Source organism: Rhincodon typus, chromosome 5, assembly GCF_021869965.1.
Source record: "Rhincodon typus isolate 14 chromosome 5, sRhiTyp1.1, whole genome shotgun sequence".
In the NCBI taxonomy this organism is placed as follows: Eukaryota; Metazoa; Chordata; class Chondrichthyes; order Orectolobiformes; family Rhincodontidae; genus Rhincodon; species Rhincodon typus.
Window position 1 is genome coordinate 104,270,853 of NC_063336.1, and position 27,745 is coordinate 104,298,597.

The 27,745-nt window shown below is 39.8% G+C and overlaps 1 protein-coding gene across 5 annotated transcripts in view; it reads left to right on the forward strand.

The window, feature by feature from the left end:
- Positions 1-27,745, forward strand: part of grhl1 (grainyhead-like transcription factor 1) — a 101,228-nt gene that overhangs the window by 63,977 nt on the left and 9,506 nt on the right. For all 5 annotated transcript variants that reach the window (XM_048597494.1, XM_048597491.1, XM_048597493.1 and 2 more), the window contains 5 exons: positions 12,089-12,247; positions 15,403-15,490; positions 17,205-17,332; positions 18,911-18,948; positions 24,065-24,150. In XM_048597494.1, coding sequence (XP_048453451.1) covers positions 12,089-12,247; positions 15,403-15,490; positions 17,205-17,332; positions 18,911-18,948; positions 24,065-24,150 — 499 coding nt within the window. The remainder of the gene's footprint in view (positions 1-12,088; positions 12,248-15,402; positions 15,491-17,204; positions 17,333-18,910; positions 18,949-24,064; positions 24,151-27,745) is intronic.

Here is a 27,745-nt window from a genome sequence, read left to right on the forward strand (position 1 = left end):
TCTGAAGAAGGGTCTAGGCCTGAAACGTCAGCCTTCCTGCTCCTCTGATGCTGCTTGGCCTGATGTGTTCATCCAGCTCTACACCTTGTTATCTCAGATTCTCCAGCATCTGCAGTTCCTACTATCTCTGATTGATTATCTGTTCTAGTCAAGTTACACCCAGGTTTCTGACCTGAATAAGAAGTGCTTTTAACTCCTGGGGGGTAAATTTCCTCAGAAATGCTCCTGCTCCACAGCCTTAACTTTGGTAGAAGCTCTGTTTCTTCTCAAATATCTACCAAAATTATAATGGTAAAGTAGAAGAAATTGAGTGAATTTGCTCAACTAATCTCAGGCATCAATCACTTTAACTCTTTGTGCGATTGCGAGCCAGATTGTACTCTGGGTTTGCCACTAGAGGAAGGTGTCACATCACTACTTGTGCCTCATCTGTTGGTATCACTGTAACCCTGACCCTTTTTCCTAAGATAACAAGGTGTAGAGCTGGATGAACACAGCAGGCCAAGCAGCATCAGAGGAGCAGGAAGGCTGACATTTCAGGTCTAGACCCTTCTTCAGAAAATTGGTAACTTCTTCAGGGTAGGCATCCTTAGAAGATGCTTCACAGTGGGGTTAAAATTCTTTCAGAGATAGTAGGAACTGCAGATGCTGGAGAATCTGAGATAACAAGGTGTAGAGCTGGATGAACACAGCAGGCCAAGCAGCATCAGAGGAGCAGGAAGGCTGACGTTTCGGGCCTAGACCTAGGTGCTAGCTATGCAGGGCAGGATTCCAGTGGGGGCCCCACCACTACTAAGGAATATGCCTTTGCTACAAAAGGGAGTGTGAAAGTTGTTTAGAAGCAATTGAAGTTACTAACCTGATGACTTCTCACAAGTTTGAAATGACTGACTTTGTTACAGAAATATTTTAGAGAGATCGTAACATTTGAAAATATGTTAAAAATCAAAAGAAGACATTTCTAATGAAAAGTTGCGCTTGAAATATTGATATTTCTTCTGGCCTCAGATGCAACATCGTGTTTCTGTGGAAGTGAGATAAAGTTGAGCATTGCAGTTGAATGGCTCCCGTAGTTTAGGGTTATGGTGTAGCTGACCTACCCTATTGGCAGTACTATATGATCCCAGCATTTATACCAGTAAACTGTAGACAGAACTTGAATCCCCAGAATAGTTCTTCATGTTGGGTCATACATCATTTTATTCCTTGTATGCTCTGCTGCAAAAGGACCATTCTATTAAAACACCCGTGACTCCTTACATTTGGAGAGCAGGTGGGGTTTCTGTTGTACTTGGGAGGATGAAAAGAGCTCACTTGCCTCAGTGAGAATGCTGGAACTATTGATTTGTTGTACCTGAAATGAAAGAGAAAGGGCTGTTTTGCTTAATTTACGAATAACATAGCATTCACAGATTATGCAGCCTGTGGTAGAGGGAAGGGGGATCGTGAAGTCAGCACATAGAGTGCAGCAGATGTCAAGGTCCAACTTCTTTTGAGTTTAAGCAACTATTCTATGATAAATCAAATGTCTTTTCTGCCACCCTTCGTCAAGAGCATTGCATCCCTCCGTGGCACATCTTGCAGATGGAAGCATTGATATCAAGTGTCTCTAATATAGCTGCTTGGTTCATCACAATGGACATGCAAAGGAGTTCTGACAGCATGAGGACCAGATTTACATGCACCTTACAAACTACAGCCCAATTAGCACCTCTTGTGAAGGTTTGCCAAATGTAGACAGCCTTTTGGTATAGCTGCATGCCTGCAGCAAGGAACTGATCCATAATTTGATTCTTTAATTTGTACTAAACAGGATTTATATCCAATCTTTTTTTGATATTTTCCAGTTGTCATTTTATTACACTTGCTAGTCCTTATCCTCTGCAGTGCTAAGTTGTCTGGCCGGTGAGGCATTGGCAAGAGCTGAAATTTTGGAATTTGGTGCGTTTATTTTTGTATCACATGTAGTTGTTATACGAAGCAATGGTTTCTCCTTTAAGATGAGAATCTCCCTGGTGTTTGCCTGATCTCCTGCTGTAGCATGAGCGAAAACCCTGAAGAACTGACTGAAACAGCTGTTTTTTTTATCCATTTTAACTGCTGTTTCCCTGGGGTTTTCACAGTCATCCATCAGAGAATCCCTCTGGAAATTGAAGATAATTAATTTTAATGGGATGCGTTTAGTAGGAATATTGATGTGGTGAAGTAAAATTAATAACTGGTTTGAACATTCAGAACATGTTTAATATTATACAGCCTTTGGTCTATCTCCACAAATTAGTCTGCCAATATTCAATTTTGGACAGGCCACTAATTAAAAAGACATGTGAAGGGCAAGCAAGCTTAATTGTGAAGCCTCCAATAACCTTGAATTTTAAATTTGTTTACGTACAGAACTTGTATCTTTAGGGTAATGTGACCCTACTGTGACCATTTTAAAGTTGCAAATCTGAAAAGTATCCTTGCCCATTTGTATATGGGAACACAGAGTGGAGACTAAGTCTGAAGTGAGAGAGGGAAAGAGGTGCTGGCCGTGCTAAATTGTCTGCAGCGTCTAGAGATGTACAGGCTAGGTGGATTAGCCGTGGTAAATGCATTATTACAGGGATAGGGTGGGGGAAGCTGGGTCTGGGCACAATGCTGTTCAGAGGATTGGTGAAGGCTCAACGTGCCCATCGGCCTCTTTCTATGCTGTAGGGATTCAATAATTCTATGATTCTAAGATGGGCATTTTGTTCTAGGAGATGGTTACACCCTTTACATGAGGTACTTCTGACTTTATCAGGGATGGGAGGACACAACGGCAAGTGAGGTAGGCATGGGGACCCAGAACATTCTTAGCCTCTGCACTTGTTCAGTAGATTCAAGATTCTTGCCATTTGTACGTGCAAGAAAAGGAACTGCAGGGTGGATGAGCAAACTCATCACAGCTCTGTAGTTGGGGTAATGTAAAGGGACAGTTGTAGCAAGGGACATCAGAGTCTTACCTGCCTGGTGGCATGATCAAGGACATCTTTTCAGGGTTGGAGAGAAATTTAGGAGTAAATGGGAAAGATATGGTTGTCCAGATACAAAAGTGGGCGGCAATGATACACGTAGCAATAAGAAAGGCACCCTATTTAGGGAATTTCAGCAGCTAGAAGCTAAATTATAAAGCAGAACCACAACATTCATCATCTCTGGATTAATACCTGAGCCATGAGATAATTGACATATTGGTGAATTGAAATTGGTATGGGAGAAATGGGTTATGATTAGTGGGGCATCGGAATGAGTACTGGGGAAAAATAGAGCTGTTCTATTAGGATGGTCTTCATCTGAACTACACTGGGAATAGTGTTGTGGTGAATTGTACAAGAAGGCCTATTGAGAGGGCTTTAAACTAAATAGTTTAGGGAGTGTTCACTAGAGAGGAGATTTGGCAAGCTAAATAGAAAAGGCAAGGCAGTAGTGCAGAATTGCAATCTGGGTAACGATAATTAGAGAGACAGGAAGGGACAAAGCATACAAATGCAAGAGTGCATTTGAAAATTTGGTCAGAATAGGGGAATATAGCTTTAAGTGGAGATGGAGGAGGAACTGGTTTTGAAGGAAATGTTTGGAAATCATAGATAAAATTTGAGACAATAGGAATATCAATGTGGTTAAAGATGAGCTGGGTGGGACAGAGTGTTGGTAGTAATAGTGCATCTCAGAGTAAGGTCCATGAAAAGAATTATAAATTTTTAAAAAATTGAAGTCACTTCACCTGCATGAACGGAGCATATGAAATAATACAGATGAACAAATGGCGCAACTAAAGAAACATGGTTTAAATCAAATTACCATTACATTTATAAGGTGACCATGGTTGGGAAAATAAATATTCCAGAGTCCGCAGCATTTTGAAAAGACAGGAAGAATGGAAAGGAGGAGGATTAGCCTGCGGATGAAGAATGATAAAAGTACCTCAGGGAGAAAGGATCTTGGAAATCGAGAACTAAAATCAGAATGGTTAGAAGTTAGGAATAGTAAGACTCAGGAGATGATGTTGAGGGTAGTTTACCCAACCAACACTTCCCAGTGGATTTTTTTTACTAAGACATTACTAGTTAACCCTGGTTTATTACAAAATGTCAGCTCTAAATAGCTTTATCCCTAGCTGGTTCCATGACATATTGCTCCAGGAAACTGCCACAAAATCATTCTACAATCTTATCTTCCAAAGCACCTTTGCAAATTGACTGATCCAGTATGTATTAAGATTAAAATCCTCCACAATTAGTACATTGCCTTTGTTACAAGCTCCATTTCTTTTTCTTTGATATTATGCCCCATGGTATAACTATTGTTGGAGATTGAAATGAGGAGAAATTCATTATTCAATGTGTTCCAACAACTTGGAATTCTCTACCCTAGTGGCTGTAGATGCACTCACATTGAGCATACCTAAGGCTGAAATAGATCTTTAGTCTCAGAATTGAGGGATATGGAGAAGGAGATGGGACAGTGAAGCCAGAATCCAAGATCAGTATCTGTCATATTGCATGGCAGACTTTCCTGCTCCTACTTAGATTTCTGTGCTCAGATAACATGATGCAGTTTGAAGCAATATGTATTATATACATTCTCTTTCATTTATTTTTCTTATCAACCTGTCCAGGAATGCTCTTCCACACCTCTGGAGCAGGTGGGACTTGAATCAGGGCCTCTCAGCCCCAGGGTAAGGGCACTACCACTGTGCCACAAGAGGGCCCTCCTACTTACTCTTTCAGTTAAGTTCAAGAATTAAACTATTGCTCAGCAAATGCATCAATTCCTTCAGTCGGTAATAACTAGCAATCTGTGATTTGCACAAATCTGCAAGCACTGTGAGAATTCCTCTAAAAAATCCATTTTTGTCAAAATCCTAAGTATGGAACAGCAGACGGTTATGTGATATTGCACTGGTGTTTCACATCAGAATGTTCAGAATGTATAGCGAGTCTAACATCATTTTCCACCTTGTTCTGACTAAAAACTCTGGCATTGGCTGTTTATTGACAGGCTGATCATTTTTATTGGGAAACTGAGAATTGCTGTAAACCAAAGCCTATTTTTTCCATTCAGACAAATGCAAATAATCCCATAGCATTGTTAAAGAAAAGTGGGGTGTGCTGTCCTCAGCTTTCAGGTTGACATTTGTCTTGTGTGGTGTGTGTGTGTGTGTGGGGTGTGTGTGTGTGTGTGTGTGTGTGTGTGTGTGTGTGTGTGTGTGTGTGTGTCTGTGTGTGTGTGTGTTGGGATGACCTGAGGTAGTGTCTGTACATTTTTGATATATATGAGCAGGCAGTTCTCAATGTCATGTTTTTATGTATCATTGCTGCCTATTGCAATCAGTTCTGAAAATGGTTAAAACAGGAACTCCTGGAAAAATCGAATGCTTCATAAATGCAACAAAAAACCCAGTAATGATTCAGTAAGGATAGGAATGGTGGAAAGTCACTCCCGAGTTCTGTTTGTAAAGTTTTCCTCTATGCAAGTTAAATTATAGACTTGCTAGATTATTCCCCGAATTACCTTGCCCACTGCACAAGGCTAACTTGATTATTTTAACGCAGTCCTAATTTGAATGAAAACAAGACATTCTGTTCTGGGTTCTCAGGATCTCTGAAAATATCATACATTAGTTCATCACGATGCAAATTGGACTAATTTGCATACACTTCCCGAAGAGCAAATATGCCCAGAGGTTCAAAGAATATGGGTCAGGCTGTGATAGACAGCTCAGACTTGGTGGTGCACTGAAAACTCATTCACTTTACGCTTCTGTGGAAGCAAATAGGTCAACCTTACAGCAGAGTGCATTGAGTGATCTGTAATATGATTGATTTGAAGTAAACCAGCTATTAAGTGACCCAATTTTGTTAAGTTGCTCCCAAGAATAACAGCACTGGGATAGGAGGAGGAACTGTCGCCTCAGATAAAAGTGGTTTGAGAGGATGCCTCACCTTTCCAGGATCACTAAATGCCAACCTTGCCTACATCAGCCCCTTTGCTTTTAGACTATTCCAAATTAGAGTAGCATCTTTTTCCCATGGTCTGTTCCTTATTTTCTTGTCACCAATGAAAGGATAAAAAGTAATTCTTGACAACAAAACACATGGCGTTTACATACAGCAGAGACATTGTTTTTCTGGGTCAATTTGACATGTGTATTGGTTTCAAAAATCAAATCAAATTTCTTGTTTTTCAAGTTAGCCTTGTGCAATGGGCAAGGTAATTCGGGGAATTAACTGCATGGAAAGCACACTGGTAAAGGAAGGGTGGGAAGAGTTAGGTTTACTAGCGCTACTTTCCAGTGTCTTACAGAACTGTTCCAACTGTAGATCAATGCCAGCATCTGATTCATTTAATAAATCTGACATCTAATATAATCCTCAATGATTCATTAGCAGAATAACTTTGAAGGAGGAAGAAACTGAGGCAAGGTTTATAATATTTTGTTTGTTCCAAGCAAGCAGATAGGCCAGTCTTTCCAAGCATTTTCCCCTTCAAAATGCAATGGATTAATCTCCTGGTTGCATAACACTGAACTAATTGTCAGGTTGTCCAATAGCACTGGCTCCCTTGGAGTTGGGTGCCAATTGCAGTCTGACTGATTTCCCTTGTAATAGATCATGAGAGTCCCCTACTGGGCGGCTGAAGTCTCTGCAGTGTACAATAACAAAGAATAATTTGATTTTCTCTTATACGTATCTGCATTTTGAATGATCCCAATCTTCTTATTTTAATGCTTTGCTTTTAAATTATTAAAGAGTGGAGAAGGATTTTCCCCCCCTGCTGTCTGTTCTTCATTTATCTGTCACCCATTGCCAGTTGTGTCCTAATTTGCAGACTGTTGAATGTTTTGGCTGTACAATGACACAAAATAATTAAAGTTGACAAAATGCAGCAGTGCAGTAAAATATCACCCACAAGCCTTTAGAAGTTCAAAGAGTGAGTGGCTTAAGCAAGTTGTGACATTCTGATCTAGATGTTTATAAAGGAGGCCAATGAGGCCTCATCACTTACATAACTTGGATCAGGTACTTTGTTGCAAATAATTTGCTGCTGTCACGAATGGACTGCAGTCCAAGGAATTTGCAGTTTCGTTTCTGGGTCAATGTCCTGGGGGCCTTGGCACTTGCTCAATGTAAAATTACGCTGAAAAGCATTGTTGCACAGTGACTTTCCTTATCCGGTATTAGTGGCCTGGGCCAACTCTAGTTCAGTGGTTGTGTTTCTAACTGTGTAAATAATGGGTTACCCGTGACCCAAAGGCTGCTGCTATATTTTTGGCAACACGTTACTTTTCAGTTCAAGAAACATACACTGAGGAAAATACGATCTGAATCTCCAATTGTTCAGAGCAGTTTCCAATGCATGTTCTAACCTTCAGTTTTAGCTGCAGGTATCCTCAACCCCTTTAGGATTATCTTCCTGTTTTATTTTTGACCTCAGCCCAGTTTCCACTGACTAGTTGTCTACTTACATTTTATTTAATTGACAAAAAAAAATTATTAATTGTTTATTTTAAGCCCTGACCCCAAGGGACTTACTCAGCCAAACTGAAAGTTCATTGAGTTCTTGATCACTGTATCTTTGGTGGATGATTGGTTGTAACCTCACTTATGCAATGTAGTTAGGTTTCCATTTGTCTACCACAGGAGGTACACTAGCTGATTAGGAGAACCCCTAAGAAAGTTCCAATCACACATCCTCTACATCACCAAGGCACATATTTTCCCCTCCACTTCTGGCCATCTCAACTCCTGTTCTCAGTGCCACCGAAATCCTCATTTCTATCTGTCTTCTGGTTTTGACCTGCCTACTACTGCCCTGTCTGATTATGCCCTGTTCACCTTCCCCATTGTTCCTGGAAGCTTCCATTTGCTTCCAACCTCCAAATACGAATTCCAAAATCTTACCCTCAGTTGCAGCTCCTTTAACAAAATAAGCCTTGTTAATTCATCAGTCTCCTTCACATGCTCACTGTCCTGCAGTCTCAGTGGCATCACCTTGGTCTTATATTCTGCAACTATTTCCTTAAGTTACATTCCTATCCTACCTCTGTTTGGATAGCTTATTTAAAACATACCTTTTTGACCATGCAGTCAGCCCCCTCCTCAAGCTTTCTTTTTACTACTACTATTTTACCCTTCTTGCCTCTGTGAAGGTCCTTCTGTTGTACCGTTAAAGAAGCTTTACGGATGCAAATTGTAGCTGTTGAATATTTTATTTTAAAATTACAAAAACAGGATTGGTTAATGAATTAAATAAGACAATGTGATACTAAATGCATTCTGTTAGTTGTATAATCATTGTACTTAATTGTTATGTAGATGAAGGGCAATTATTGGAGTTTTACTGAAGCTTAGTTGAGTTAGAGATACCCAGTATATCCTGGAAATGTTCACTGTCTGAAGGATAAAGTTTGGCTCCAGTATCTTTCTTAATCAATTGGCTTTCTGAATATAACACATTGTTTCTTCAAAAAAAATACTTGCCGTTTACGTGTTAAGTATTCGTATTTTAGGTTTGGCTAAAAGCTTCACAACATGCTCCAGTTTCCTTATGAATTTTCTGTGTTTGACACCTAAAAGTTTAAAGAATGCCCAGAGGGCATCTGTGATTACCTATTGACCAAACAATAGTAAAATTGAACAGTGTACCATAGAATTGGGTATTAATGGATGACAAGATTTTGGGCGCAAAATATGTTTGCATCAATGTTTTTTGTTGCTAGTCAATCAGTTGGCATAAAAATCAGAATGGAACACTTAGGATACTGAATTGTACAATATGTGACGTATTACATCATGACAAAGATTATACATTTTTGGTACATTTCCAACCTTAAGATAATGAAGCTATTCATGGCAGTATGGACATAGTACCATATCCATGACAAAGGCCTGATGCTATCTCGTTCTAGGAAGCAACAATGATCCTATTCACACAGATTGGTTGTGTGTAGATGTCAGTTTTGCAGGGGTTAGTTGAGTTTTAATTGATAGCAGAGGATGGTTTGTCCAACATTGGTATCAAAATGTGGGAAGAGTGGGTTCTGAGCATGAGTTTCTAAGCAGAGTCATAGAGATGTACATCACGGAAACAGACCAGCTGGTCTGACTCGTCCATGCCAATAATCTAGTCGCATTTGCCAGCATTTCGCCCATATCCTTTTAAATGCTTCTTATTCATATACCCATCCAGATGCCTTTTTAAATGTTGTAATTGTACCACCTTCCACCACTTCCTCTAGCAGTTCATTCCATACACACACGTCACCCACTGCATAAAGAAGTCACCCCCTTAGGTCCCTTTTGAAACTTTCCCCTCTCAGTTTAAACCTATGCCCTCTAATTTTAGACTCCCCTACCCTAGGGAAAAGACGTTGACTTATTCACCCTTTCCATGCCCCTCATGATTTTATAAACTTGTATAAGGTCACCCCTCAGCCTCTGACGCTCCAGCAAAAATAGTCCCAGCCTATTCAGCCTCTCTATCTTAAGCACAAACCCTTCAATCCTGGCAATATCCTTGCAAGTCTTTTCTGAACCCTTTCAAGTTTCACAACATCTTTTCTATAGCAATAGTAAATTGTCATTACTATTTTTATTAATCTATACAAGTGTTTAACATACCAACCAATTAACAGTATGCAAGACATTTTTTTTATTATGCATAGGTTTTTGTGTTGTCATTTTGACTGGAGTGCATTTAGTCAATTTTACCACAGAACTATTATTATTAGTTGGAATTCCGAACCAAGAATAAGGGAAATATATCTGTCTGTGGAAAATCAATTGCCTTTTGGCACCCCTGTACAATTTTTGCATCTCCCTGAATTTCTGGAATCAGTTTTGAGAGACATCTGTGCGGCTGACAGTTGTATCAAGTTTTGACCTGTTAATACTTGGTCAAATAAAAAGAAAAGAATTTGCTGCTGCACAGCATTCAGCAGAGGGCACCATTTACTGCCAGGGAAAGACAAACAGGAGACCTTCCTTTGCCAGATAGATGTGCTTTTAACTGTCTGAAGCATGTTCCATGTATAATGGAAGCAATTAGGAGTGTGAAGTTGTAAAATGACATTTGTGTGATAATTTTATCTTTGGCTGTCATCTTTTATCTCTAACTAACCTGGCTTAAAGACAAAAGCTGTTTCTTTCTGTACGATATCACTATCTATGACAGCAAAGATTGTGCAGAGTATTTGAAGGGTCTGGTTCGACTGCCTGTATTTTTTTTAAGGCTTGATGTTTACACTTTTTTATGTACTGCAACCATCATATTAAGTTAGAGATATGGGCCCTGAAAAACCTGCAGACTGTGATTGCATCCACTGCAGTGGGCTGCCCAGCATTTCCCTCCCTCAGAATTCAACATTATGATTGGACAACCTGTAATTGTTCATCCCTAGATGCCCTGAGAAGGTGAAGCTGGGCCATCTCCTTGAACAGCTACAGTTCATATTTTAATGCTGGTCCCTCAATGATGTTAGATAGGTGAGCAGCTTAAAATATTTGGACATGGGATGATTCCCTGAGAAACTCTTGCAGGAATGACTCAGGACTGGATTGACTTGCTTCTGATACCAAAAGCTATTCTTCTTTGCAGCAGGTTTGACTGCAGCCGCTGCTTTTAATCTTTGTAATTTACATCAATATCAGCATTGCTAGGGTTCCTTGGCACCGTACTTGTTCATTTGCTGTCTCAATGTTGCAGGCAAGTGTGGTACAATGGCGTACAATGCCAGGTGGATGTGGAGAAATTTCCCACATTGCCAGTTAGATGTTCCGAATGAGGAAATGAAGCAAGTGAAAGAGTGATGCTGAGAGAAGATTAAACTCTGAGATTAAACACCCATCAGAATGGTCACCTGGGAGCAGGAAATGAGGTAGTTGGGTTCGATCTCTGAGCAGATCAACAAATGCTACATACAATTAAATGTAGGCCCTCTGGTAGTGTTGTAGAACAGATAGACCTAGGGATTCAGGTACATAATTATTTGAAGTTTGCATCATATGTAGACAGGATGGTTAAGAAGGCATTCAGCACACTTGCCTTCATTGCTCACGCTTTTGAGTATAGGATTTGGGTTGTCATGTTGAGGTTGTTCAGGACTTTGGTAAAGCCTCTTCTGGACTACTGTATCCAGTTCTGGTCGCCTTGTTATAGGAAGGATATTATCAAGCTGGAGAGGGTTCAGAAGAGATCTACCAGGTTGTTGCTGAGAATGGAGGGTTTGAGATATAAGGAGAGGCCGGATAGACTGGGATTTTTTTCACTGGAGTTGAAGGGTAGCCTTAGAACTCAACTGATTATCTTAAATTGGTTGTCAGGTAGCTATTAATAGACATAATATTGTTCAATAAGTGCTGCCCAATTACAGAATTACATCTGATGCATCAAATCCATCTTGTGGATTTTGCAACTTTAAAAGGCATGTGGATAGTGTATCATTGGAAGGATTTAGAAGGATGTGGGCCAAATGCTGGCAAATGGAACTCGATTAATTTAGGATATCTGGTTGGCATGGACGAGTTGGACTGAAGGGTCTATTTCTGTGCTGTAAGTCTCCCTGTTACAAGAAGCCAAGGGAGCATGCTGTTAGATTTCATCAGCCAGTTGTTGGAATGTATGTTCTATGCACTTGGCAACACACCAGTACTGAAGTTCATCCACAAAGTGTTTCAGTTGTGTCATTGGCAGAACTGTAAGTATAGAATGTTATTTAATTCATCCAAGGGGCATGCAGGTCAATGTGTAAAGTATGTTGAAAAACCATTGCATATCTGATCTAAAGATTCAAAGTCTAATATTATAATGTAGAAATCGTGGTATAGAATCACACATGCTTGGATTGTAAAATTGGAGCTACAATCTTTGTCATTGCATTCTCTCTCCTAGTGAAGCTGTGTTGGAAATGGAACCATGCAAAATTAACCTTTTCATTTCCTACTAGCATTGAAGCTACATTACAGATTTTAGTGCAGTCATGTGATGATCAAACCACTGTACTGCTTTATTATTTTATCATCAACTTAAACATAAACCTTACAATGACTGCTTCCTGTTACAGATTTTCGTCTCGGTCAACTGTCTCAGCACAGACTTCTCATCTCAAAAAGGAGTCAAAGGTCTACCATTGAACATTCAGATCGATACATACAGTTATAACACCCGAAGCAACAAACCCATCCACAGGGCCTATTGTCAGATTAAAGTTTTCTGTGACAAGGTATGCTAGTGGTCTAGGGTGCTTAATGTTATCCTTTTGCAGTGATTTTAAAAAAAGTAATTGTGGAGTAAAACAATATCACGTAGCTAGTTGGCTTAAAATGCTAAATTGCTGTAAAGGTAAATGCGAGAGATATAAATTTGTGATATGTCTCTTAGAGACAAATGGTAAGGAAATTGAGCGCATTGTTTATGGAGCAGCAGCATTTTATCCTCCACCATTTTATACTTTGTGATTACAAGGATTAACTGCAATGTTCAGTCGAGAGTTTATTCACAATCTTCATTGTACCTGGGTTTACGTTGGCCAGTTAAGAAAACATTATTTTCTGTTGCTTTTAATCAAACAAGTTGATTCATTGCTATTGGAACTTTGCAAAAATCCCTTTCATTAGGGCAAAATTGATTCAAATACCTGTACAACAGGAACTACACTTCTAAAAAGTGCTTTATTTTCTGCAAGCAATTTGGGATGTCCTGAATTTGTCAAAAGTGCAAAATTAAATGTTTTGCACAAAATGAGCTTGATATATCGCAAAATAACAGGGCAGCCAATGAACAGCATGAGGGGTCAATTCTTCAAACTTATACACATTAACAACAACATTGTGCTCATTTCTTACAGCTGTGTGTAACAAAGCATATTGTACTTCCTGTACAAAGAGAAGTGCAATGATCAAATGTGGCCTCTCGTCATACTTACATTCTCAGACATTTGAAAAATAAATGAGAAATGCACTTTATTATTCACAATCATCTAAATGCCAACCTTGTTTGGGTAACAGCCTCACAGGCAAATTTGGTATTATTTAGAAGAAAATTTTGCCCATTGAAAATAGTGTAAAATTGTTGTAGTAGTTCTGACAGAGTTGGTGTTGAAGTTGCAATAGGACCACCAAACCTGATGATGTCGCACAGTCGTTGGATGGACAATCAGTTAGTCTTGTGCAAGGTTTTAATGGAGACAGACCTGACATAACTGGCTTCTGATGGTTGATTTGATTTGATCTATTATTGTCACATGTACTGAGATACAGTGAAAAGTATTGTTTTGCATGCTAACCAGACAAATCATACCTTACATAAGTATATCAGGGTAGTAGAACAGAATACAGAATATAATGTTACAGCTACAGAGAAGATGCAGAGAAGGATCAACTCTCATATATTAGAGGTCTGTTCAAAAGTTTGATAACAACGGGGAAGCTGTCCTTAAATGTCTTGGTACGTGTTTTCAAACTTCTGTATCTTCTGCCTTGTGGAAGAGGATGTAAGAGAGTATAGTTGAGGTGAGAGGGATCTTCGTTTGTGTTGGCTGTTTCCTGAGAAAGCGGGAAGTGCAGATGGAGTCAATGGAAGGAAGGCTGGTTTTCGTGATGGACTGGGACTGGGCTGTGTTCACAACTCTCTGTAATTTCTTGAGGTCTCGGGCAGAGCAATTGTCATGGTAAGCTGTGATGAATCTAAATAGGATGCTTTCTATGGTGCATTTATAAAAATAGTAAAAGTCATTGCAGACATGCCGAATTTCCTTAGCCGTCTGAGGAAGTAGAGGCATTGGTGTACTTTCTTGACTGTTGCGTCAATGTGGGTGGACTAGAATAGATCATTAGTGATATTTACTCCTAGGAACATGAAGCTCTCAACCACCTCAGCACCATTGATACAAACAGAGGCATGTCCTGCACTCCACTTGCCAAAGTCAGTGACCAGCTCTTTCATTTTATTGACGTTGAGGGAAAGATTGTTGACTCTACACCATGCGACTAGCTGTCTATCGCTTTCCTGTACTCTGTCTGGTCGTTGTTTGAGATCCAACCCACTACGGTGGTGTCATCAGCAAATTTGTAAATGGAGCTGAAGTTGGCTACACAGTCGTGAATGTGCCAGGAGTATAGTAAGGGTTGTAATTATGCCAGCTGTTGATGTTAATTGAACCCAATGCTCCCTGCAATATGTTACTCCTTGTTATACAAGACAATTAACTCTAGTGGTCTATCTTCTACCCCTGATAATTAGACAGGCCTTTAGAGGCTGTTGTGGAATGGTGCTAGTGTCCCTAACTCTGGACCTGAAGATCCAGACTCAAGTTCCACATGTCATGGAGATGTGCCATAATGTGTCTGAACAGGGTGATTTGAAAATAATTTTAGAAAGGATGATTGTGCAGCAAACTACTCAAGCCACCAGCTACCAGCACTTGTACTCAAAGCCGAATACAATGGTCATTTTTATATTGATTGTAGTCGATAGAAATGTAGAAATAGTGAAGTGTAAAATGTGTGGTTGATCCAATCGTACCCATTTTACATTGTTGCCCAAGGTTACATTTACTCCCAGTTGATAAAGATATTCACTAACTAGTGCCTCTGTTTTGTTCTTAGACATACCACAAAAGTGGGTCACTTCCCCATGTTTCCTTGAAAATGTCCAATAATCTAGAGCTAGGTTAGGGGGAGGTGATGGCCTGGTGATATTTATCGCTGGACAGTTAAACCAGAGACTCAGATAATGTTCTGGGGACCCAGGTTCAAATCCCAGATGGTGGAATTGTGAATTCAATAAAAATATCTGGAATCAAGAATCTAATGATGACTGTGAATCCATTGTTAATTGTCAGGGGAAAAACCCATCTGGGTCACTATTGTCCTTTAGGGAAGGAAACTGCCATCCTTACCTAATCTGGCCTACATATGACTCCAAACACACAGCAATGTGGTTGACCCTGAACGACCCACTGGCCAATTGGGGATGGGCAATAAATGCTTCCAAGCCAGCAATGCCCTCATCCCATTAATGAATAAAAAAAATTCTCATTGCAAACATTAGATATTATTACAGTAAATGTCATGGGTATATTACCATCTTATTTGCTTGTAATATTTTGCCAACTAATACGATACCAGGACTCTCATGGAATGAAAACTTGGCCATTACTTACTTACAATATCTCCAGGGGGATGAAGGTTCCTTCATTGTGCTGCACCAGCGGTGTTGCTGAATGAACTCTTGTACATAGGCGTATATACAAGGAGCTGTATTGGCGGCCATGTTATAGAGATGGCCTAATGGAAATGCTTGTTTTCTCTAATGCAATTAATCTTTGGGTACTGGAGTAAAATGATGTTTTTTTTTGACCTGACATTGATTGTACAGGGTGCTGAACGCAAGATACGTGATGAGGAACGTAAACAATCTCGTAAGAAGTCCAAATCTAATGATGGCAGTTCTCATTTAAATACCTGTGAGTACTGAAGTTTCTAAGAATACAAAACCTGGAAACTGTGTGTAAATATTGTAGGAGACTGTGTGTAAATATTGTAGACAGTAAATTGACATCGCATGTTGGATTGTGCACAGATTTTTGACATTACTGATTGATGTAGAGGTTCATTTAATTTTGATTTTTGTTTTAAAAAGAGTGACATTTATCAGTTTTCTGGTAAGAAAAACCTGTGAATTTTGCAAATACATTTTTTCAAATTAACGTTACATAGATTTTCTGCAATTTTTAAGTCTTTGAAACATAGGATAACTTTCCCTAAAAAATGGGATCCCTGCCAAAATGGGCAGTGGGTTGGGAACCTTATAGAGTTTCAGTCGGTTTTCCCAAAGCCCTGGACATCATGAGCATCCTGTCACCAGGTTTGTGGCTTATCAGAGAGGGTGGGCATGATGTCATGTCAGATTTGTTGAAGGAAAAGGTTTCTAATTAAAGGCACCACATCATGAGTTACACGGCTCTCCAGCATCTGCAGTTTGCCCCAGCACCACAGTGATGGAGAGGAGATCTGGAAAGGCTGCCCTGAATGAACCTCTCCTTCCTGATGCATTGATGTTTAGACATATCATGAAAATTGAACCTCTCCCTGTGAACCCTGTGGTTGAAGTTTCGCCTCATTTCATTTGGATCTATGTGACCACTGCCTCGTGCATATGACTGAGAAAATTTCTGTTGGTGCTTGTCCCCTGCCACTGTCGATGCTCCTCTTGCTGTTTCAAAAGGTAAAGCCTGAATAAGCTACTGTCATACAGTCGTGAAGATTAGTAGCAGAGAAGCCAAGCTGAGGATGAGTGAATTGCTTTGACAGGATGTTGAAGAAGTTGATGTTACAAGAAGTTGACAATCAGCAGTCATGCACTGAAAGCTCCCTCTGGGAAGAAGTGCTGCGAACAGCAGCCTCTCTCTTGGCCACGATAAGAGTCCTTCAGTTTCATTGCTTAGAAATCTACCAGCTCGTCCGTTTCACTAAAGAAGCTCTTTCCACTGTGCAGTCACTTCAGTGAGCCTGGCAAGTCATTGAATGCTTAAAGAAGAGGTCCAGAGGCTGTTAGACCTGAGCCTTTTGTTAAAATAGTATTTAGTTACTACTTAAAATATTTAAATGACTTAATCGAAAGCTGCATACAAATTCCCTGCTTGCCTTCAAATCTGGCTGGATGAAACCTGGAAGTGGATGCGATAATGTCAGGATCCTGATCCAATGTCATTTTTTGAAGGTGTTTACTTCCCTACTCAAACCCAAACCCAAACCCACCTCTTTTTGTTTGTTAAAGCTCCCCTGATATCTTTGGTTTCTGTACCATTTGGAATAATTAGTGATTTTGGATTTCATTTGTGGGGGTTATTGTATAAGTGTTGGGTGTAGCTGGCATTTCAGTTATTGGACATGAGTTTCAGAAACGTGATGGCCCAAAGAAAAGGAAATTCCTTTTAATTATAAGAAGGCCTGTTACAGATGCAACCTTATCACCAACCAATGTCTGAATAATGACCAGTTATGACCATGGAATGGCAGTAATTAACATTTAATCATGAAGATTTCAAACTTGCTAGTTGATTTTATATTAAAACAAATTCAATATGTAATAGGTCAAATCTCAACCAATGCAAATCATCACTTTAGCTATTGGACAATCCTTTTTTAATATCCTCATTTTGTGATTTGTATTTTCAGTCCAGGACCAAAAATTACAGCTGATCCCCAACTTCAAGCAGATGGAGGCCACTGTCTTCAAGTCCATTCCTGACCTCGTCACTCAACCAGTTCTTTTCATTCCTGATGTCCAGCAACGAGCTGTTCACGTATGTCTCACCTTTAACTTGATATAAGCTTATTTGAAGAGTCTGTTCTGTACAGTTCTGGGTGGTTTTATGACTGCTCTATATCAGAGATGATCATTTCTAGCACTGTAGTAACACAATGCATTACCTGACAACACTGCAGCAAACCTTACCTTTTCAAGGCAAACAGCACAGAATGGCCTCTGACATTTCCCGCTGTGCGCTGTGGTATAAACAACATTTTTCTGATAAAAGAAGAGTTGAACGTTAGTGGTCCATGTTTTGTCTATAAAAATTGCTCACAATTAACACTTGCATTAGGATTTGTCATTTTTAATTGATCATGTACTCAGTTCTATCTGATATTCATAAGCACAAAAAGAAAATTCTTGGTTCTAGAACTACAGAAATTATTTACACTACATTGCAGGAGCTTAAAATCAGATGAATTTAGCTTTTCAAATCAACCTAATGTTACCTGCATGTAGCCCATCAGCAACATCATCTGAACAGAAAGCATCAGTTTCCACATAAATGCTGATAATGTCCAGCTTAACTCACTTCAACCTTTCTTGACCCTCCCAATTCTGTAAATTCACAAATGGGTTATCAGGGATCCAGTATTGTATAAGTAGAAATTTCCTCCAACTAAATATTGGGAAAGCCAAATCATTACTTTCAATACCGCACCCCTCCCCCCCACAAAGTCCATTCCCTAGCCATTGATTCCAACCACGTCTGGGGCAGCTGTTTGAGATTGAAAAAGTTGTTTTCAGCTTTAGTGTCTTTTAACCTTGAGATAAGCTTGGAACACACACCCATGCCATCATGGGAACGGTCAATTTCCATCTGCAAATCCCACCACCACCACCACCTCCCCGCACACCCCCCCGACCCCTGACCCCCGACCCCCCAACCAACTCCACCACTCTTCTTATCTGCTGCTTCCACCCTCATTAACTTTTGCCACTGCAGGGCTTCACTCCACCAAAATACTGTGGACCAGTTTTCTAATGTCCATAGCTTTGAGGTAATCTAAAACTCACCCATCCAAATCAGTGCTTGCTGACCTACTTTATCTCCCAGTGAAATAATTCCTCAAGATTGGAATTCTCACCCTTGCTTTCAAGTTCCTCTGTAGCCTTTGTTCTCCCTAGCTCTGTAATATCCCCCAGGCCTACAATGCTTCAAAATCTCATTGTTCCTCCAAGTCCAGCTGTTTAAACATCCCCAGTTTTAATTACTTCACCATTGGCAACTGTATGTTCAGCAGTTTAGGGCTAAGATCCAGAATTTTGTTTCTAAATCCCTTCACTTCTCTTCCCTCTATTGAATGGCTTAAAATCTATCTCGTTGCCCAAATATTTTGTTTCCTGGCCTACTATCTATTTGTAATTCAGTGAAAAATTCTGTTTTTATAGTGCTGCTGTGAAGTATTTTATTATATTAAAAGTGCTATGTTTTAACCTGTGGTTAATGCAACTTCTTCGCTCTTTTATTTAGTTAATTGTGAACCCTTGGATTGTTTGGTGGAAGCAAGGATATTGACATTAAATCTCTTAGCGTTGTGATTTTGTCTTTAACTCTATCTTATCATAGGGATTCCCTGTTGGAGCCGATGAGCTTGAAGGTGAAGGGTAAGTTTGAACTTTGTTTAATTTTGAACTTCATGCCAATATTGTAATGATCCCTGAAGGGGCCTATAACTTTAAGAGATAATATCCCAAACTAAAATAACCAAAGAAAAATATTTCCAATTTTAAGACTAAATTCAACATAGACTACACATAAGAGCATAAGAACTAGAAGCAGCAGCCCCTCAACCTTGCTCCACCATTTAATGTGATCATGGCTGATCCTATCTCAGTCTCAATCCCACTTTCCTGCTCACTCTTCATAACCCTTCACCCCCTTACTCATTACAAATCTATCTATCTCCTCCTTAAATTTAGTTAATACCCTGGGACCACTGCACTCTGAGGCTGTGAATTCCACAGATTCATGACCCTTTTGAGAGAAGGAATTCCTCCTCATCTCTGTTTTAAATCTGTGACATTGCTTAACATCAACTAATACATCAAATTAAAAAAAAAACTTCCCAATTAAGTAACATAACGAAAATACTTTTTATTACACATCTTTACACCATGCTACCGGCTGACATGTTGCATTTACTGTGTATATGTAATATTTGCTGTGTATGTGTGGTATTTGGCGTATACATGTGGTATTTGCTGTGTACAAGCTAATGGCTGGGGAGGAGTGCTGTCACCAATCCTCCTTTCTGTACTGGGTTGAAGAGCTTATTTGGTTAAAGGGTTCTGGGTAATCCAAGATGGAGGACTGGAAAAAATGTGGCTGTAAGAGCTGCTCCTTTTTTGAGTATTTTCAGTATTAGAGCTGATTTCCTCAAATTCTAGGAGCAGTAGTTACTGTTTTATAAATTGCTGCATTGCTTTGGAACTTCAGGAAAAGAAAAGATCAAAACAACAGCACTTTCAAAAGGAGGAAGAAAGACAAAAGCAGTGCTGGATGGGTATATGAATTGGAAGGGTTTAGAGGGATATGGGCCAAATACTGGCAAATGGGATTAGATTTATTTAGGATACCAGGTCGGCATGGACAAGTTGGACCGAAGGATCTGTTTCCGGGCTGTACATCTCTATGACTCTATAACAGTGGCAGAGGATGAAGCACTAGTGAGTCTTAATGAGAAGAAGTAATTTTCTTAAGATGCAGTTCATTGTATGATAGCAATAGGTACAAGTTACATTAGCTAGTTAGAATCAAAAACTAAAATTATTAGGAATGGACTTTGAGATACAGTGGTAGTATTCCTGCCTCTGGGCTGCAATGTCCAGGTTCAAGACTGACCTGCCTCAGATGCGTGCCATAACATGTCCGAACAGGCTGAATAAAATATATAACATTACCAGGAGTCATTAGTGACACATCTGTCTCTATTGAGATCTCAAGCTAGACGTTTCTTTTTCCCACTTAAAGCTGTGTGACATTATTAGAATGGGTGGACTTAATGCACTCTCCACCATTAACCCATCGAAAACTATTACCTTAATTAACAGCACTTACAGAAACTTGCCCAGCATGAGTCAGTGCTTCTAGCGCTCATGTGAGAGAAATAAAAATGTGAAAATTGAAATGATTAAAAATAATATAGACTGAGTACTGGCTGAGGATTATGTTGCAGTTACTTAGAATTGGAGCAATGCACAAGTAGGAGTGGAAGGCTGGATTAGTAAGTTCGCGGACGATACAAAGGTGGGTCACATTGTGGATAGTGCGGATGGCTGTTCTAGGTTACAAAGAGACATTGATAGGATGCAGAGCTGGGCTGAGAAGTGGCAGATGGAGTTTAACCCTGAAAAGTGTGAGGTGATTCATTTTGGAAGGACAAGTTTGAAAGCAGAATACAGGGTTAACGGAAAGATTCTTGGCAGTGTGGAGGAGCAGAGGGATCTTGGGGTTCATGTCCACAGTTCCCTGAAAGCTGCCACCCAGGTGGATAGGGTTGTTAAGAAGGCGTATGGTGTGTTAGCTTTCATTAATAGAGGGACTGAGTTCAAGAGCCATGATGTTATGCTCCAGCTATACAAAATCCTGGTTTGGCCACATCTGGAGTATTGTGTCCAGTTCTGGTCGCCTCATTACAGGAAAGATGTGGAAGTGCTGGAAAAGGTGCAGAGGAGATTTACCAGATGTTGCCTGGAATGGAGGGAAGGTCTTACGAGGAAAGGTTGAGAGAGCTAGGGCTTTTCTCTTTAGAATGACGAAGGATGAGAGGTGACTTGATGGAGGTGTACAAAATGATCAGAGGTATAGATAGAGTAGACAGCCAGAGACTTTTTCCTAGGGCGGAGGTAGCTATTACAAGGGGCATAGTTTTAAAGTGCGTGGAGATAGATATAGGGGAGATGTCAGAGGTAGGTTCTTTATTCAGAGAGTGGTAGCAGCGTGGAATGCATTGCTGCAGAGGGTAGTGGAGTCGGCCTCATTAGGGGCATTTAAGCGACTATTAGATAGGCATAAGGATGATAGTAGAAGGTTGGGGGTGGAGGTTAGATAGACCTTAGTTTTAGGGTAAAAGTTTAGGGCACAACATCGTGGGCTGAAGGGCCTTTACTGTGCTGTACTGATCTATGTTCTAAGTACCTCTAACAGTTTTACCAACCAGTTTTATGAAAATCATATCTTTGTTTAATTTTCTCCTTCTGAACCTTCTATCTAGTTGCAAGTTTAATTTGTGATGCTGATTTATTTCTAAATGGGCATTGCAATGTTTTAAATATTTATTCTGAATCTTCTCTATTTTTCATTGTGATCATGCATCTGGAATTAGAGAAATAGGTGAGATTTTATTTCCAAAAATTGCCATTCACGCAAATGGTGCAGCAGAGTTGTAAGGCTGCAGATTATTCTTCAACTCTTGACATTCACTTGCAAGAGAAAAAGACTTGAGAACTAGGAAAGCAAAATTGATGATTTGTTTGACTTTTTGGTCTGTATGATAGATGCAGCAGTTGGCAAAGGCAGTAATTGAGAGGAGGTACTTTAAAACAGTAAGACATTCAACAGGAATTTCTCTAACTTTAATTGTAACTGACAATTTTCCTCAAAGATTCGATTATCTAAGCAATAGACTTGAGTTTCCTTCTTTCCACGTTTATCCTAAATACTTGGTGACACTGTCACTTGGTAAAGGAATCTCTTGCACTTATGGTTCCATTTGAAAAGATAAAACACACAGCATGTTTCTCATTAACAGATGCAGTAAATCACAGTGCGAAAGTCATCCCATGTATGAGACCTCTCCATTTTTCCAGCCTCAGAAATTATGCTTTTACGTTAATTGACCATAAAAGTTGACCTCCCACCCTGCTTTTCAGCTGCAACATGCCGTGCCCTCAGTCGTCGGCCTTGTTATTTAGTTAGAGAAATGTATGTTTTAACTACTGCTACCTAATACCTGCCACAATATTCAAGTAGGATATGGCTGTATTGCAAAATGTGTGGAACTTCAATATACGCTCACTGTTTGTGCTGGTTGCTGCTGCCATTTCGAATGGTGACCCCCCCAACACCAGCAGTTTCCTTTTATACTTATATAAGACAACCCTGTTTTTTGACATATTTACAGTTTGCAATTCATGTTAATGACTTGGATGAAGAAGGAGTGTTGTGTCTGTATTTGCTGATGGTGGGAGTGCAAGCTGTTGAGAGGCCACAGGCTGCAAAGAGCTATAGGCAAGTTAAGTAAGTGAGTAACAAGAGGGCAGATGGGGTTTAACGTAAGGAAGTGTGAAGTTGGTCTCTTTGATTGTAAGAATAGAAAAGCAGAATATGATTTAAAAGGCTTAAGATGTGTAAATTTGATGTTCGATGAGGTTAGGATGTGCTCATACTTTAGCATTCAGGTGCAGCAGGCCAATGTCTCATTGGCCTATATTGCAAGGGGACTACAATTCAGGAATAAATGAGTCTTACTAGTTGTACAAGTGAGACCACACCTGGAATACTGTGTGCAGTTTTGGTTTCCAAATGTAAGGAAGGATGTTCTTGGTGATTAGGTGATTAACTAAATTGTTTCCTGGAACAAGGGTTTGGGGATTGAGTCAAAGCCCAAGATAAGCATGATCATATTGAAAGGTGGAGCTGTCTTGATCGGCTATATGATCTACTCCTGTTAATATTCTCTATGCCGTTTTGTTTTTAGAAGGATTGTTTTGAGGCTCCAAAGATTGACTTGCACGCTAACATCCTTGGATTCTTTTCACCTGCCATCATGAAGACTAATCTTCATGTATATAGTTGACATGGGTTCTCACTCTGCCATTTATATAGACTCCGTTTACTATACAATATGCTAGATATTTCTCATGATAGTAACTGGGGTACAAATATTTTTCCAACAGATATTAACATTAAAATTGGAAGGTCTATAACTTTACTCCACTTTCCAGCCCTATAACTAAGGAATTATTACCTACTCCTGCTCTTTGTTCATATTTATTAGGCAGGGGCTGTCCTCTCTGCCGTACACATTGCTTCATTGTATGGTATTTTACTGGTGACACAGCTGGCCAGGAAATAGCAGCCATTCTTCTTGAAGTAATGGCAATTTTCTGTCCACTGGATTTTTCTGATAATTCAGCGTACCAACACCAAAGGCACACCTACCTCTGCAAAATGATGTAATGTGTTTTTGCTCCTTGCTGTTCACTGTACGCTCCTGCAATGGCTGAAGGTGAACAAAGAAAAGTAGTTTAGGAAGCCCCAAGCTGGGAAGCTAATAGCACTGAGTGCATTTTTAGGTCCACAATTCAGAAGTAAGGCTGAGCGAAGGATACAAGATGTTTCCAAACATCAAAAAGACTGGAAATTTGAATGAAGTTTCAGGTGGGACCAAGCTAATTGAAATGGCTCACTTATCAAGCAAATATCACCTTTTACAGCTATCATCGTATTTTACCATTTATAGCACCGTGTGGTATCAGTCCCAGTTCTTTGAGTGCCTTTTAAGACAGTGCATGTACATATGCTGTTCGTAATCGATTCTCAGCAATCTGCAAATTTCACGGTTCCAACGACATTTTTATACATTTCAGACTGTGAAAATTGTAAGTTTGATAATCCATTAAAGTAAATGTAATTGATTTTGGAAACTGTAATTCCTAATGAGTAGCAATTTACCACTGGACTCTGATCATGCATCATCTTTCTCTGATCATCTTTCAGATCAGGCCTGAAAAGACTGTCATTCCTGCCCGAAGAAGAGTTTGGCTCACCCAATAAGATCCTCAGGATAGAAGAACCAAATAAAGGTAAATATTTCTGGAAGGCTGGAGATATAGAGCAGTGTGAAGAGCCTAGGTCCAGTATTTCATCAAGAATCGTATTGGGGTTGGGGGTGGGGGGGTGACATGGAGGTGGTGGAAGAAGTCACAAGTATACCAATTTTTTGTAGTTCATGTAAAAGTAATGTTTGGGAAGATGAAAAAGCGTCCCATTGCTTAGTGGTGTTTGTTTGCATTGGTATGCAATAGGAGGATTTACCTTATTGAACACCATTTTTTACCATATGCTGGTTGGAAGCGGGAGGTCTAGACATCCTTTTAACTTCTTAAAAAAAAGACAAGGATGTCACAAAAAGTTGGCTTGAATGAGATTTAATTGATTTGGGAGGCTAAAGAACACCACTTGAGATCTATTTTCCCATGGGTTTAAAAACTCAATTGGCTGAAGTAAGTAGAACTTGAACTAAATTTCTTGTAGTGAAGGAGATAAATCATTATGATGTAACAAGTCTCGTACATTGTTGTGCAACAAGAAACCCAGCTTAGTGACAAGTATTTGGATCCAATATAATGAAAGGGTAGAAGATTTGGGGAAGAAGCAAAAGTAGTGACGTCAAAGAAAGGGCCACTGCTATGTAGTCATATTCAGTCAGGAATTCTTACTATCTTAATTACCTAAAACTTGATTCATTCTAGCGAGTGGTTGATTTTTGTTTGTTCTTATATTCCTGTATAAAGAATAAAATGTAATTTTGTGAATCCCATATATAATTACTATTATATGATGGACTGACCAGTAAAACCCAAAGTACAAAGTTTCAACTTGACCTGGGTGTAAATGGACCTCTTAACACACTAGTGGCCTGTACTTTTCATACACTAGTATAGCTTCATCCCTCATTTTGTTTTGCACAAGCTTGACAGCTATTTCTCAATTAACTTTTATTTGCTTACACTAATTGCATATAGAACAACTTTCATTTTTTATTTGTTTTGTCATCTTCATTTGACTTGACTATTTCATGCACTTCTGAATTTCTGTACCATTAAACTGAAATATGTCAGCACATGGCCAGACTGTTACTTTCTAATGGCCAATTCTGGAAGTTGATCAGACTGACTGGTGAATTTCCTAGGCCACATCCACTTGCAAACTCCTGCAGTTGAGAACTTGCTACATGAGTTGGGATATTGTTGTTAATTCCTGACACCGACGAAATGGTAAAATCTACTATTCTGTAGTGAAAGCATGTTCTATAGTGTCTATTGATTAATGCCTTGATGGTGGTTCATTTCAGTATCTGTACTGTTCCATCTTTCAAAGTTAGGCACTTGTAAAAAGTTTCTATTCAAGGTTTCCAGCTTTGCTGGAAAGATAGAGTTGTGAAAGATGATATAAAAGATCATCCTATGAGTACCATGTCCAGCCAAAGTGACACTAGAAAAAATAACGCAAACAAAATGTTAAAAATGAAATACAAAACCAAAGGACATTTTCATATGCTTTTCCATTTAACCTTAAAACAGATAACATTTTCATTTTCTGTCTGTAAAAATTACTTTGATGCCAATGTAGAACATAGAACATAGAACAGTGCAGCATAGTACAAGCCCTTCGGCCCACAATGTTGTGCTGACCTATTATCCTACTAAGATCAATCTACTCTGCATAGCCTACATTTTACTATCCTCCATGTGCCTATCCAAGAGTCGCTTAAAAGTTTCTAAAGTATCTGACTCCACTACCACTGCCGGCAGCATATTCCACCACTCTGTGTGAAGAACCTACCTCTGACATCTCCCCATATCTTCCTCCAATCGCCTTAAAATTATGCCCCCTCATAATAGTCATTTCTGCCCTGGGAAAAAGTCTCTGAACTATCCACTCTATCTATACCTTTGATCATCTTGTAAACCTCTATCAAGTCACCTCTCGTCGTTCTTCGCTCCAATGAAAAAAGCCCTAGCTCCCTCAACCTTTCCTCGTAAGACCTACCTTCCAGTTCAGGCAGCATCCTGGTAAATCTCCTCTGCACTCTCTCTAAAGCTTCCACATCCTTCCTGTAATGAGGTGACCAGAACTGAACACAATATTCCAAGTGTGGTCTAATCAGAGTTTTATAGAGCTGCAGCATAACCTCGCGGCTCTTAAACTCAATTCCCCTGCCAATGAAAGCCAACACACCATATGCCTTCTTTACAACTCTGTCAACTTGGGTCGCAACTTTGAGGGATCTATGGATGTGGACTCCAAGATCCCTCTGTTCCTCCACACTGCCAAGAATCCTGCCAATAATCCTGTATTCTGCGTTCAAATTCGACCTTCCAAAATGAATCACTTCACAATTTTCTGGGTTGAGTTCCATCTGCCACTTCTTTGCCCAGCTATGCATCCTGTCAATGTCCCGTTGCAACCTACAACAGCGCACCACGCTGTGCACAACTCCACCAACGTTCGTGTCATCGGCAAACTTATTAAACCACCCTTCAACTTCCTCATCCAAGTCATTTAGAAAGATCACAAAGAGCAGTTGTCCCAGAACAGATCCCTGCAGAACACCACTGGTCACCAAGCTCCAGGCTGAATACTTTCCATCTACTACCACCCTCTGTCTTCTATTGGACAGCCAGTTTTGTATCCAGACAGCCAAATTTCCCTGAATCCCGTGCTTCCTTACTTTCTGAATGAGCCTAACATGTGGAACCTTATCAAATGCCTTGCTAAAATCCATCTGCACCACATCCACTGCTCTACCTTCATCGATGTGTTTTGTCACATCCTCAAAGAATTCAGTAAGGCTTGTGAGGCATGACCTGCCCCTCACAAAACCATGCTGATTATTTCTAAACAAACTGTTCTTTTCCAAATAATCATAAATACTATATCTCAGAATCCTCTCCAATAATTTGCCCACCACAGAAGTAAGACTGACTGGTCTGTAATTTCCAGGATTATTCCTATTCCCTTTCTTGAACAAGGGACTGACATTTGCCACCCTCCAATCTTCTGGCACTACTCCAGTGGACAGTGAGGACGCAAAGATCATTGCCAAAGGGGCAGCAATCTCTTCCCTTGCTTCCCGTAGTAACGTTGGGTATATCCTGTCTGGCCCAGGGGACTTATCTATCCTCATGTTTTTCAAGATTTCTAGCACATCCTCCTTCCTAATAACAACTTGTTCGAGCATATCTGCCTGTTTCATGCTGTCCTCACAAATGTCAAGGTCATTCTCACTGGTGTTCAGAAAAATTCAAAAGTATTTGTTGGAAAGCTGGATCCAGATTGTGTGTGTATGTTGCTTTTTTGACAACACCTTAACTTTTATGTTATACAATATGCACAGGATGATTTGTTCAAATAAGGTATGAGTGCATAAAGTACACATTATCCCAGAAGTACTTCCCCATTTGTCGTATGGAGTAATTCTGGCCTTCAAGTGGCAAACAGATTGTGCATCATGTGGAAGCAGAACCAAGCTCCTCTCCTATAATCGTTGTCATTTGTTGGATGTTAGTAGCTAGCAGCACAATGTTGAGCAAAGGGCATTTTGCACTGTGTGCACTGTACTTTTCGAAGTATGTTTCTAAATTTTTATTCACAAGCACTGTATTGATAACCACT